Raw genomic sequence first — 14,920 nt, 5'->3', positions numbered from 1 at the left:
ACTTTAAGCACTAATAATTCACATGATTTCTAAAAGAGTAAATAAGGAAAGAATACCCCATTTGTGTCCTATTTCAAGTCACCTAAAGGGTCCAGTTCACGCTCCTACGTATCTCCAGGTGCAATGGAGAACTCAAAGCCACGTAGTTCTATCTAAAAAATACGAGGTTGGTTAATTAAAGTTAAGTTTAGTAAAGAAAATTTGTTTTGAGATTACAATTATTTTCATAAAAGGTTTAGGATACAAGATAACGCGGTTATACATGTACTCTATGAGAAACAATACAGAAAATGAAGGAAGACCACACAACTATATTGTAAATCGTTAAGAAATATTTTATTCATAAATGACGTATTTGAATTTTAATTTTGATTATGATTAATGTTGAAAGAGAATTAAAGATAGCGTACGCTATATATTAATATCTTATAATTTATTAGACGATCGAAGGCAATGTAAATTACATATTAATGTTGCAAAAATTTGTATAGTAAAATGAAGAAATGATTAATTATTTAATTTTTTTTTTAAAAATTTAGAAATACGACTTAAGACAATTTAAAATATGAAATTAATTCTATTTAATGAAATGAATAAATATATTTGAATTGATTAAAAATTAAAACTTCGTTTGATAAATTGATGTTATATAGAACCTAAGGTAACGTTGGTATACGTAGATTCTAACAATTTATAACATGTAAAGGTAGAGTTGTTACACATTAGCATTATAAATTATTGTGTTAGTAAAATAATTTTAATTGATTGATTAGTAAAATAGTAATTATAGAGAATATATTTTGATTGTTTATTAAGATAATTTTCTTATTAATTAAAGATAACATATGATAAATTAAATATTGCCTAAAGTCTCGGTAACGTAAGTATATGTAGACTTTATCAATTTATAATACACTACGGTAGAGAAGCTACACGTTAATGTTATAAATTGATGCAATTATATTTTTTATTATTTAATCATAAAATAAAATAAATTTACAAAATATATACATTTTATATTCATTAAATAAATAAAAACATACTACAAGTATAAAATCAAATTATTCCAATATTCTGAATTTACACAAAATAATAAAAAAATGCTAAAGAACAAATAAATCAAAAAAATAAACAAATGAGATAGATACAAACAAAAATTTAAGAATTATTGTAGAAATTTTTATTTTTATATTACATTTACATTATTGTACTTATTTTTTATTGCTTTTAATGAAAAAAAAATAAATTTTATAAATAAAAACAGAGGTTAAAGGTAATATAAAAAAATTAAAGATATGAAAAAGAGAAAAAGAAAAAAAAATAAAAAATAAACGACATGTTTTTAGTAAAAAGGTTAGAGATAATTTAAAATAAATAAAAATTAAAAGGAATTAATTTTTTCTTTACTTTTTTATTAAAATAATAAAAAAATAGACCCACTATCCAAAGTAAGGTACATGGGTTCGAGAATTCAAAGAAATGAATAAAAAAGAAAAACAAATGGAGCCAAATCAAATGCCGTAAGATTTCAGAAAATTGACGCTATGATTTCCCATTCTCGACATACAATGCATCTTTAATTAAATCACCCTTCATTTTAATAATAAAATAATAACAATATATTATAAAAAAATATGAATAAAACATCAACTAAAAGACAAAATAACGTAAACTTTCACTTTCCTATTTTCCTAGCTCTTTCTTTTTTCTCCTCTCCTTTTAAACGATTTTGTCGCTCTCTTAATTTTTCGTTTATGAAAAGGCCTCCCCTTCGAATTTCTTCCTTATGTATTTATATGGGTTACTTAAAGTTTATACAAAATGTAAAAAATTTGAGTTTTTTTTTTTTTCATGCTTAAATCAATTTTTGATGCTGGGTATGAGCCTGCATAGCACAAGACTTTCATTTCTGAAATCAAATTCTTTTTTCAAAATTTTTTTATTTTTTGTAAAATAATTTTTTTTTTATTATTTTATTTTAAAAATTTTGGAGGCAATCTGAAGAAGAAAAAAATTGATATTCACAATATTTATTTTTTTAATAATAAATATTGTACTTATACAATATAATATATTAATTTTTTAAATAAAAATAAAAATATAGTATGTTGTATCAAAGATACTTATTTTTTATTAAACAAATGAATGAAATGGATATAAGAAATTCTTGAAGCAAATATCTTTGGTAATGAAAACTTGAAAAATAGAAAGAAAAACCCTAAAGATGAAAAACCCTTGAAACCCCACGGTCATCTTCAAATGGGTACAAAAGAACGTAACGAATTTTTTCGTCAAGGATTGATTGAACTAATAAAATCAGAATGGGTAGGTTAATAACAGGGATGTTTTATGCTGAGAGAAGCATTGATGTGATGTGAGGGTCTTGTGCAGAGGAGGGTGTCGGTGTTGTAAATGGAGGTGCTGTTGAGAAGAGACGACACCGTTTTGGCAAAATAACCTTCAAAATAACGTTAACATATATAAATGTTTAAAAGCTTGCACTCTATTCCTCCAAGTCTTTGAACTGCAAGCATGAAGCTACGGTGGAGATTGGTGTCCAACGAAGTCAGAAAAGGTTGTCTTTTAATGCAGCTTTTATTGTTAGAAATTCTACAATACATTCAACTTGGTAAAAGATAAATTATTATTAGTTACATTATTATTATAAAAAAATAAATCTAAGTTAAATTTGTTATCATAAAAAAAAATTAAATTGAACTTATTATTATTATTATAAAAAAAAGATAAATTATTTGCTTAATTATTAAGTAAAAAGACTTTCTTCAAACTTTATAAATAAGTAATACTGTGAAATATAAAATTTTATAAAAAACAATTTATTATTTAATATGTTGTAAGAGTTTGTTTTAAAAAAAAATCAAACGAATTTTTTTTATAGTTATTTAAGTTACTTAATATATTGTATAAGTTTGTTTTAAAAAAAATTTAAATAATTTTTTTATTATTGTTTAAGTGTGTAATTAACTATTAACGGAACTAAAGTCTTTTGAATATTTGTTTTCCTAATAGAAAATTATTTTTTAAATATTTATGTTTATTATAGCAACCTTATTTTAATTGCCAACAATTCTGTTTATTTGAAGAATTTTTTCTATTTTATCTCACTATTTTTTAATAAATAAAAAATTTAATACAATATTTATTTTTTATTATTAAAAATAAATATTAAAACATAACAAAAATAAAGTTAAAGAGAAAATACGTTTGTTCGTAAATTTTATTTTGAAAAATTATTTTTCTTTTCTTCTATTTTAGAGGGAAAAAAAAAAAAAAAACGTACACTTTGTTGGGTGATACTACGCTTGTGCCTCGCATAAGGCTTCAGCCTTCAGGCCTATTAAGTCACTGTGGTCTGGTTACTTTTCAAAAAGAAGTGAGAGGATTGATTCACAATTACTGGGGAGGGCAAGATGTTCAATTGTTCATCATTCAAAATACGACTGTTGAGAAGGCTTCCAATCAAATCAAATATAAGGGCATTTTAGCTTGTAATAATAATGTTTTTGCAATCGCGGATTATAACGGACGACAAAACAGGATAAGAAAAAACATTTTTTTATGAATAAAAATACATTTAAAAAATTAAAAAATTTACTATTAAAATTTATTAAAAATATTTTTTAAATTTTTTAGAATATTATAATTTAAAAAAATAATATAAAATTCATTTATACGTAAAAAACATATTAACACTCTATAACGACTGTTTAAATAATAATTATTTTTAAATTATTTATTAAAAATATTTTTAAATTTTTTTAGAATATTATAATTTAAAAAAATAATATAAAATTCATTTATACATAGAAAATATATTAACACTCTATAACGACTATTTAAATAATAATTATTTTAAATTAAATATATAAATTTATTTTAATTTAAAAATAAATTTAATGCTTAAATAATAAGTGTTGTTACTTTTATTTTTAAAAGAATTTTTTTTATTAAAATATTGATTAGTGTCTTAAAAAAGAAAAAAATATTATTTTAAAAATTGTTTTTACTTAATGTTTCTGATTCCTACATAAATTCCTTCTAATTTATTGGATAATCAAAAATAAAATAAATTAAATATTAATATTATAAAAAATTGTATAATAAAATAAAGAAATAAAATTAAATAATTAAGAGTATATTTGATTTCTGTTTTAAAAATATTTTTTTATTTTTAAAAATAAAATATAGTACAAACACGCTTTAAGTATTTAGCATTTAATTCATCAAAGTTAGAAATATGACTTAAAAAAATTTAAAATAGATGAAATGAATAAATACATTTGAATTGATTAATGAAAATATTTATTTAATAAAAAAATTAAAATATTTTTTTATAAGTTTATATTGCATAAAATCTAAAGTAATGTTGATACACAAGAATTTCAAAGATTTAAAGCGTATAAAGACAGAAACGTTATATAATAACACAACAAATCGCTGCACTAATACGATGAAAATATTTTAACTTAATTAATTAATAAGTATATAAATGAATTACATTTTATAATAGAAAAATATTTGAGAATGTATGTTTTTAATTAATCATGAAAATAAATTGAACATTGCAAAAAGTATACTTAAATTAGTGATATATACAAGATTAATTGAAGATGAATATAATTGAGTTTTTCTAATTTATTTTATTTAATAATTTAAATAAAAAATATTCTAGACTATAGGTTTAAAAAATTTACGATTAATTTTAGAAATCAGATTTAATTTTTTCAAAATATATTAATGATATATAAAATCTAAGATAATGCTAGTACATATAAATTTTAATAATTTATAACGCATAAAGGTAAAGTTGTTACACATTAGCATTATAAATTGTTATGTTAATAAAATAACTTCGATTTAAATTGGTTGGTTAATTAGTAAGTTAGTAAATTAAAGAGAAAATATTTCTTGATTAATTATTAAGATAATTATTTAATTAATTAAAAATAAGATTAATAAATTAATATTGTATAAAACTTAGATAACTTAGGTACATTTTTAACTTTATTAATTTATAATATATGACAAAAGAGAAGTTATATGTCAGTATTATAAATTGATATAATTATATTATTATTTTCTCATTTATATAAAAAATATAATTTACTATTCATGAAATAAAGAAAGATAAATCATAATTACAAAATTAAATCACATCTACATTCTACAAATATATAATAAATAAAATAAAAGATAATAATTTGAAAGGAAAAATAACTAACATGATAATTAAGACATAAATAAGAAAAAAAATATAAAAAAAATTGTTGAGAGAATGTATTGTTAATGTTAGAATGAATTTTACAAATAAACATATAACTCAAAGAAATAAGAATTATCATTATTTAGTGTAATTTAAATCACTTGCTACAAAAAAGAGAAAGGAAATAAAATTTATGGATTAAAAAGAATTAAATATTTGTATTAAAAAAGAGCAAAAAGGTCCAAATTTTAAAAGCTTTAGATTTGAGGGGTTGAGTTTTTAAGATAATTTTTTCTAATGAGAGACCATATATGGAAGGGATGAAAACAAGTTTGATGAAGGCTATAATTGAGTTGAGGAGGAGAAACTTTTATGGTTGAGAAAAAAAAGTTTTCATGGTTAGAAATGTGGGTTGAGGGAGAGGAAAAAGAAAAGTGGAGAGGAAAAATATTGTTCTTGGTGAAAGATGAGTTATGGAGAATGAACTTTCATATATAAGAATTATGAGTTGAGAGAGAGGAAAGGAAGTGGTGGAGAGAAAAATGGATAATTATACTTAATACATTATCGATTTTGATTGGTTCACTACTATTAGTCTTTTTTTTTTCCTTTTTAAAATAAACAGGAAAATGATTTATTTGTAATGCATGAATTAGATGTTTGGAAAGTAAATATTCTCTGCTATCAATCCTAGCATATTATTCTTCTATATCACAAACAGTATTTATATTCAAAGTACCAAATATCAATATTCTTAGTATTCTGATAAGGATCGGACCTCGCGCACTTGGTCTTCGGCAAAGAAACATCAGCTAACTAGCACTTATTCTTTTACACTATATTTTTACACTATCCAGTATACCGGCCCTTCAATGTATAATGTAAAAACAGTTTTGTTATGTAAATTGTTAAAAGTTGAAAAATACTAGGTGATGTTATATTCATAAAACAAATAAAAGAGACAACTAGTTATTTCTCAAAATTGTTCAAAATACATTTTTGGTGTAAAAAAATGAACAAAAAATGCTTTTAACAATAGGCTAAATCTTTGAAAGACCGTGAACTGATAAAACGCTTCTTTTTTTTTTTTTTTCCCTTTTTGTTACAATCAAAACGCATATTGAAAACAAAGAAATCACCACCCAATGTGCACCATAAAATATTCCACTCCATTTGATTTGAAATAATGTTGTTACATCGATCCATTGAATAACGCAAAGTGGATTTCTTTCTTTGGAATGGAGAAAACCCGATATGACGCACCAACCATGACCGCATAAAATACATCATCAACCACAGTAACACCTTTAGCATCTTATAAAAGAAGTGTTTCATATCCACATCCATTGAGCATAGCAAGACCAATTAATAGCTACAACACCAACAACAAACAACTAAACATGCCATACCTTCCTAGTAACCTATTTGGACCCCGATATGAACTACCACCAAATCACCACATTGGAAAACCATTGCAAGACCCTTTTGGACCTTTAACCACAATACGTTTACCTATCCCAGGAGAGACACCAATTGTTGTCAATAAAAACCTAGAATGGAAAGAAACACCTCTAGCTCATGTGTACAAGGCACACCTTCCTGGGCTAAGGCACAATGAAGTGAGAGTGGAAGTGGAAAATAATAGAGAGCTATGTATTAGTGGTGAAAAGTGGGTAGAGAGGGAAACAAGGAGCGGGAGGGGTCTCCTTGTGGAGCGTGTTAGAAGCCGTTTCATTCAGCGCTTGATGTTGCCTCAAAATTCCAATGTTCAACGTGTGAAGGCTTGGATGGAAAATAATGGTTTGCTAATTGTTTCTGTTCCTAAGTATTAAGTTCAGTAAGTTGTGAACTCTGGACACTCACTTTGAGATGTTTGGTAGTTTGTTAAAAAAAAATGTAAACACTACTATGTCCCTTTCCGTGCCAGTGTTAGTGGAAGAAACAGTTATGTGTATAAATAACTCAAGGTAAATATATGTCCTCTGCTTTCATGGTTCGAGCCAAACCATGTTTTCTATCAATGAATGATATTTAATGAAAATAATATTTCAATAAGAGAAATAGATCTTGATCGTATATATAATCATATGCACAATATCAAGTTTAAAAGTTATTTAATAATCACATTAGTGATTAAGATTAATACATCAAAGTCATGAATGATTACTTAATATTAAAAAGTTTCCCTTATATATATATATAACCAAAAGTTTGAGAGATTACCAACTATCTTCAAACACTTAAAATTTAATTACGAAGAATAGGAAATTGGTAAACCAACTCTAGTCATATTGCTTTGACTGATTGGGCCTTCAGAATTCTCAGTAAGCTTGAAGTTTTATAAACAGCTTTCACGGCAAAGACATGAAAAACCAGATATATGGCAGAATTGCTTATGCATAGATTGAATTAAAATTTATCCTCACAAGAAAAGCTCATCAACGACGTGCCTCCATATTGTGTGGAAGCGAATTAAGGACTTAAACTAGCTCTTGGTTCCACGTGATCTTAACGAAATATTCTGACTGAATTTGAAGAATTTTTTTTTTATTTTTTTAAATTTTTTTTTTATCTTCTTCATATGCATATCTAACACAGTAACACTCTTGCAAAAATCCTTAGTCCTTTGATTTTAGGAAAGTTTCTTTTATCTCTTGACCCCCAAACTGTTCGGGGTTAGGACTGAGGGACAGTTATCAAACCAGAAACAAATAACCCGCCTGAATAGAAATTCAACACACTAACTTTAAATACATAATGATATATTAAAGGAGACATTAGTGATTGGTAAGAGTAAAAGTAGACAATAATGTCATACTAATTACACCTACAATATCAAAGTTTGAAATTTAGAATCATTATTCTGAAGCGGTCATTTGTTAACCACCTCCTACTTGAGACTAAATATTTTTGAGTCGCTAAATACTTGCTCGCTAATAATTAGCAATTGATTTTAAAGTTTGATTTTAGTAATTGACCTATAGATTAATTTTAGTTGTTAAATAGTAAATTTCTTGTAAGTAAACCTTGTCTTTAATTTAATGAAAACTTATTTTAGTTTGTAACTTGTTTTGAAACCAGAAAATGTCATAAAGGGGTAGGCTCATGGACGCTCAATCTGTAAGGATGAACTAGACAAGCGTAATAGGTGCTTTTATGGGGAAATGAATTTACCCCATCTCTCAAAATGCCTCATTTCTGTAGAAGGTTGTTCAATGTCTCGAGATGTAGGGTAGGGTTAAGAGCAATTGCTACCTCCTTTCCAAGGTGTAGAATGCCCTTACTAGTAAAGCACGCTTGAAAGCCCTCCAAGCCAAATGCTGCCTATGAGTTCCCGTTTAGTAGAACACTCTTTCTGCTTCATTTGAGTGTCATTCTTTTGTTCAAACGTGCCAAAGAGTGCTCGTTCGAATATGCTCCTTTATGCTTTGAAGCATCTCTAGATTACGAATTTGCATCTTTCATTTCCATGTTGCGCTTTAGGTTTGTGAACTTAGGGAGCGCACTTGTGAAAAGGTCTTTTTGAAAAGGGATCCTCCGTTCTTTTATAATTCTTTGGAGAAAATTATCAAAACGTCAAAGAGAAAAAAAAGCTCTTGAAGTAATAAAAATATCAAAGAAGAAGAAGAGGTTTCTTAAATTTGGGAGAGAAGTAACCCCTTAGCCTTTCATCATTTCTCCTTTTTATAGTATACATTTTCTTGTTTCCCAATTAGTATATTTCCTTGTTCTCCAAGTAGCTCACTTCCAATTTTGTCCTTGATGTTTTATTTGGTTCCAAACATAACTTTTTCAAATATATTTTAAGTTAGTCCTACATTAAACTAACATTAGTAAAATCTAGTGAGATTATTTACCTGTCATGTTAAGTTTTAATATCTCACGTTAATTGATATGTCAAATCCTAAAAAAATACCTTAAAAGAGTTTTTAAATTTTTCCTCCTAAAACATTTTAATGTTATCATCTTTTCTCGCATCTGTTCTAACTCTGATGATGTTTAATGACTAACTTCTAATAGTGGCTCTAATCACCATTAACTATATTAAGTTGGTATTATAATGTGACATTGGAACACTTTTGTTAAATGTTTTTATATTTATAAAAAATAAGGATTAATGTGATAGATCACTATTAAAATCACATGAATTATAGAAAAATTTATAGATGAATTTTTGAAAGATTATCAATAGATTTCATTATTATAGACGGGTTAGAGTTATTCATAATTTTTTCGTTGGTAAATTAATATATATAAAGTTTTAAATTCATATGTAAATTATATGCAAATTTACAAATATTTTTTCACTTATATATTACAAATGAATTTTTTTCATCTGTAACTCAAAAATAGATTTCTTTGTTCGAAATTTACAGACAAAAAACTTCATCTATAATATTACAGACAAAAAAATATGTCTGTAATATTTAATTTAATTTTAGTTTTATTTTGTTTACTTGAATAATTATTTCTTATGTTCTTAATTACCATAACTTGTAAACATAAAGAAAATTTAAAATTCTAAAATATTAAATTAAAATGTCATTACATTTAAAGTTATAATGTAAACAATAAAATAAAAATGTCTATCACGAGTTCTCAGCATGATTCTCATCAGTAACTATATCATCATCAGTAGAGGTGGAGGAATGTCACCTCAAGCTAAATACTGCTGGTGCTGGAGCTGATGGAAGAGGAGAAAAAGGTGTGGAGTTACTTATTGTCATAAACTCAAGTATGCATGCATTTGTTGCTGCACCTCTCTATGCACCCCAATGCCATCTTTGTCTCTATCTTCTTCTCCATTTTCTTGTCTCACTTCTTCTATACACTCTCCTTGGTCTTCCACATCGCTTCATTTTGCTTTTGGAACTTTCCATTTATGGCATGGACTTGAGTGCAGATCATGTCCTCCACCTCCTTATGCACAAGAGAAGGGGTAAGTTTGGTGACAAACGCAGGGGACATCGAGTTTTCAAAGTGACCTATCATGCCATAAAATGCGGCCTTTATAAAGGTTGCTCATCATCTCTAACCATGTAGTGTTCTCATCAACAGAATTTAGGTTTTGAGAAGATGCAGCCAGAAGCCTTGAACATAGTCATCCTATAATTTAATGCAGATAATTATATATTAAGCTCAAGAAATATTTTTAAATATGACTAGGGGATAGGCATAGAGGTCCTTCCCCGAATTATTTGTATTGTTTGTTGTGGGATTGTTTATATTTATAGAGATTCACTAATCTAGAAAGGAAATATGAGAGCGGTTCTGTTTTAAATTAAAGAATGTTTAGAACTGCTCTAAAATATCGTGCTATCCAATGTGTTGCATTTAAGAGAGCGATTAAACAACAACTCTCAAATGTTAAGATTAGAGAGCAATTCCATGCAAAACTGCCCTCCAAAGCATGGGTATAAGATTAGAGAGCAATTGCATGCGTAATCACTGTTTAAAGTATGAGTGTAAATCGCGAATCTAAAATTTAAAATTTATTTCTTTGTGAGTTTTTTGTTGCAAACTAAAATTAATTTATTGTTATGTTTAAATTGTAATTTATAGGTTTAATATTCAAAATTTCTTCATTTTTATCACAAATTAAAATTGAATCTTGTGTTTATACGTTGTGTTTAACTGAACAGTCTACATTTGCATGAGAGAATGGATGATTCACTGTTAATAAAAAGAAAAAGAAAGAAAGAGAGAATGAAGAGAAATATGAAAAAAGTATCAACAAATGTGAAAAAATACCAATTTATTAGTGCAATGAAGATGAAGAGAGCAAAAAAGACGAAGAGAACCTATAGAGTGAGAGAGACCATAAACACAAACTTTGTTAATATTGAAAAGACAAAAATAATGTACAGAAGTAAGAGAGACTAACTTTATTAGTAAGACGAAAAAATTCATGAGTTGAACGTGTTTTATTTATAAAAGTTAAAGAATTTGGAGAGCGATTTTTTGTTAACCGCTCTCCAAGAATGACTTTAGAGAACAATTTTTTATTAACTGCTCTTTAATGTGTAACTTTAATTGTTTTCAGAAGTATAGATCTGAAAATGATTCAACACTAACAGCTATTTAAATGTATTGTTACAAAGCGGTTTCTACTAACAACTGTCTAAGTTAGCGCTCTAACAACTCGTTTCTAGCTTAGTGTAACATATTTTTTAAAAATATTTTTATTATGGGTTAAAATTTAGTAAAAACTAAAAGAATGTAAAAGAGAAACATTAATTAATTTAAGAGTGAGAATGAATGACACTCACATAATTTTAATTGATATAATTTTCCTAAAGAGTTGTGCTTCTAATAATTTAAGCTTTTGACATACTTCCTCCAGTTCAACATTCTATATGGATGCACAAGGAAGTGAATATATATACAAGGAGATGATGATCATTCTATACTTTTTCTTGAAAAAAAAAAAACCCGTTAAATATAGATTTAAAAATTGTTGCATATCCTGACAGCATAGAATGAAGATTTGGATAAAAAAGAGAAATATAAAAGTAGTGAAAGATATGTTAAAAATTTGTGTTCCAAATTTTTTTTTGACTTTGGCATTACAGATGGCAGCATATTTTATCGTTGTTTAGTTTTTATCGCAAGCTTTTTTATAAACATAATGTGTATTTCCCTTTATCCATTGAAATGCTTTTTAATTATTATTAACTTGTTAAATAATTTATCTCTTATTTTGATAATTTCTTGTGTTTCTATGTCGTTGCTATTTAGGCAAGCCAAGTTTTTTAATTGGGTTCTCTTGGTCAATTCAGGCTATTTGCTCCCACGAAAATGTGCTACAACCAATTTTGGAGATTGAAAAGGGGATTAGATATGTTAAGTCATTTTGTACTACATTGGAATCTACGACTTTGCATTGGAATAGTTGTTCTTGAAGTTCTTGGAATAACATTTTATTTTAACCATGCACCCAGACAAGAACTTTAGCTTCATTGCACTCCGATCAAACTTTTACCGAGAATATTATGTTTACTATAGAATGTGACTTCATTTCCACTTTTAAATATCTTTCCTTCTCGCGAACAATTGTAGCAACATGATTACATAGTGGAAATCCAAGATCAAATGATTGATATACTTGTAGTAAACCAGACAAGATTAGACCAGAGACAATTAACTACGACTATGACCAAATTTACATACTCCAGACAAAGTAAAGCAACAACAGGAAAATAAATTAAAGACAGCACCCTATGACACAAATAAAAACTTCAGTTAAATAACGGAGAACATCTTGGGATCACATTTCATTTGCGTGGGCAAATGTCCTTTTCCTTCTAACATAGCTTTCTTCATCCATGGAATCTTATACTTCTTTGAACCTCCTGCTTTCATAATTTCAATCATGCACGTTTGCAATGATGAAAATATACAATTTGAGTTCTTCGTTGAAAATGCTCCAGGTGACTTTTCAACTGCATTTACAAGTTTATCAATAGATATTGAATAGCATTAAAAAATCTAAGACCTAAAACATTTACATCCTGAGAGTTTTCTAGTTGATACATCAAAGGAATATCAAATTCATCTTGTATAGCTACTCAGCGAAATTCTTTATTATTACAATTAATGTGTGTTCTTGTATTTTCTTGTTAAATAAATATTGAATGACATATTTGTTCTATTGCACTTCTACACTAGTTCTTTTAAAAGAAAAACACTAATTTTTTTAGGGAAGAGTTCATTCCTTTGTGCATCAAACCTTGGACTAGATATAACAATTAAAAACATAACTTTTGCAATGAAATTTTTTCTTTTGCAAGTACATATTGTATCTCTTGATCCCGTAGAAAAATTATTTTTCCGACTTTTTGTTATATAAAATCACTTCTCATCTATTTGAATAATGTTATGCATTCCCGTGAAAATTGGAACATGTGTTATACTATTCTTATCAAGCATTGATATGCAAAATTTCAATCTAGCTCTTTTTTCTCTTCTTTTAAAACATGTTTTATAGTATTTGAGTGCCTTCGAATGGCTCTGACTTTATATGCCTAAATAATGGGGCCTTACTCATGTTCAGTGTACAAGCTAGAGAGTTAACAGTTGTCCTTTGATGCACAAGAATATCGCGAACTCGAGTAAAATCAACTTGAATTCTTTTACGACCACAATTTCTAGTCATTTTATAGGACATATCAGCTTCTATACCGTTATTTTTCCCTTGCTTCCAAATACGTTGAACACTGTACACAGACTAAAAATCGTGACGCAACTATTTTCGTCCCTCCTTTTTTCAATTTCCCATCAATACCTTTTTCCAGTAAACACTCATATATATACTTTTCTGCCAATATGAATCAGTAGAAACATACAGAGAGGACTATAACTTAAAAAATAATCTTTAAAAAATACTCGTTGAGATATGTTTTCAAAAAGAGGCATTAGTGATTTTTAACAAATATGATGAAAAAAGGTTGCTACTTCACGTTACCAATAATACACATTCCTACTACTAATAATAATAATATGTTACCAATATTTTAAAACAAAACTATAAACAAAACTAAAAAATAAAATAAAACAAAAAAAATATAAAAACACAAATATAAAGCACGTTACCAGTATCTATTAATATAAACAAAACAAAAAATATAAAATGTATAAACGTTATCGATCGACAAATAGATAAACACCTTAAAAATACATAATTTTAAGCACAACAAAAAGAGCAGCACTTAAAAGAAAAGCATCATTGACGTAGGTGTCCTCCTATTCTATGTGTACATCAGATGGATGCATGTTTAAATTAAATGAAACTCGATCTGGAGAACACAACATAGTGTCGAAGAATTTGGAACAACATTGAGATCAAAAGCAAAATTTTCTGCTACACCAACATTTAAATTGGGCAACTGAGGATGGTATTCTTTCAAACTAATTTTTTTCAGTGTCTTCATTATCAACTAGCATTCAAATTTATATCTAATAACGGAAGTTCAGTCTGAAGCCATGTTGGTAAAGATTTGATAATTTTGAGCCTTAGAACTTAAAACTTTGATGGTAAACAAATTTCAAATCAAAATAATAGAAGTTATTGTTTCGATAAGTGTTTGTGTTTCAATTGGATTTCATGTAGTAACTGTTGCAAGAGTAACAAAGAAACTAATGAAAAAAGAAGAGTCAATGTGAGTTAGCATGCAGAGAGAACTTAATATGAGAAATTAGGGTATAATAAAAAATTTAACAATATTTTGTATAAAAACAAGACTATTAATTGTATTTCTTAATTTTTGTGCTATAACTTTAAACCCCTATTATTTTAAACATAAGGGAGTAGAAGCAAGCGCGATGTGATCAGATGACTATTATCAGGGCTTACTTCCGTAGCTTATTTGTAAATCTGCTTCTACTAAAACTAATTATTAATAACAGTGACTATTTCAAAATTCGTTGTAATAAAAGATATCCAATAAAAACTTAATCATGTTAGTAAAATATGAATTTATTTTTATTTTTTAATTCCTAAAAATGATTGAAAAAATTATTCCACCTTAATAATAATTTATATAATAAAGTTTTGGTTAGTTTTTCATTTTAAAATAATATTTGTTTCTGTTCGAAAAATAGTAATCTTCTGATCTCTACTTGGGTAGGATGACGTCCTTTTGTATGTTGCTGATGTGGGGAAGGTACTTGCAAAAGGCACTCCGATGCTGAAGTCAG

At 26.7% G+C, this 14,920-nt stretch overlaps 1 protein-coding gene across 1 annotated transcript; it reads left to right on the top strand.

The window, feature by feature from the left end:
* The first annotated feature begins 6,624 nt into the window (after positions 1-6,624).
* On the top strand, positions 6,625-7,056 carry LOC113850889 (18.1 kDa class I heat shock protein-like). Its single transcript, XM_027481413.1, has one exon. The coding sequence runs from the start codon at positions 6,625-6,627 to the stop codon at positions 7,054-7,056; it is 432 nt and encodes a 143-aa protein (XP_027337214.1).
* The last annotated feature ends 7,864 nt before the right edge of the window (positions 7,057-14,920 follow it).

Source organism: Abrus precatorius, unplaced genomic scaffold, assembly GCF_003935025.1.
Source record: "Abrus precatorius isolate BTA unplaced genomic scaffold, Abrus_2018 Scaffold9, whole genome shotgun sequence".
Taxonomy (NCBI): Eukaryota; Viridiplantae; Streptophyta; class Magnoliopsida; order Fabales; family Fabaceae; genus Abrus; species Abrus precatorius.
Note: the sequence above shows the minus strand (reverse complement) of the source record. Positions and strands in the feature narration are given on the sequence as shown.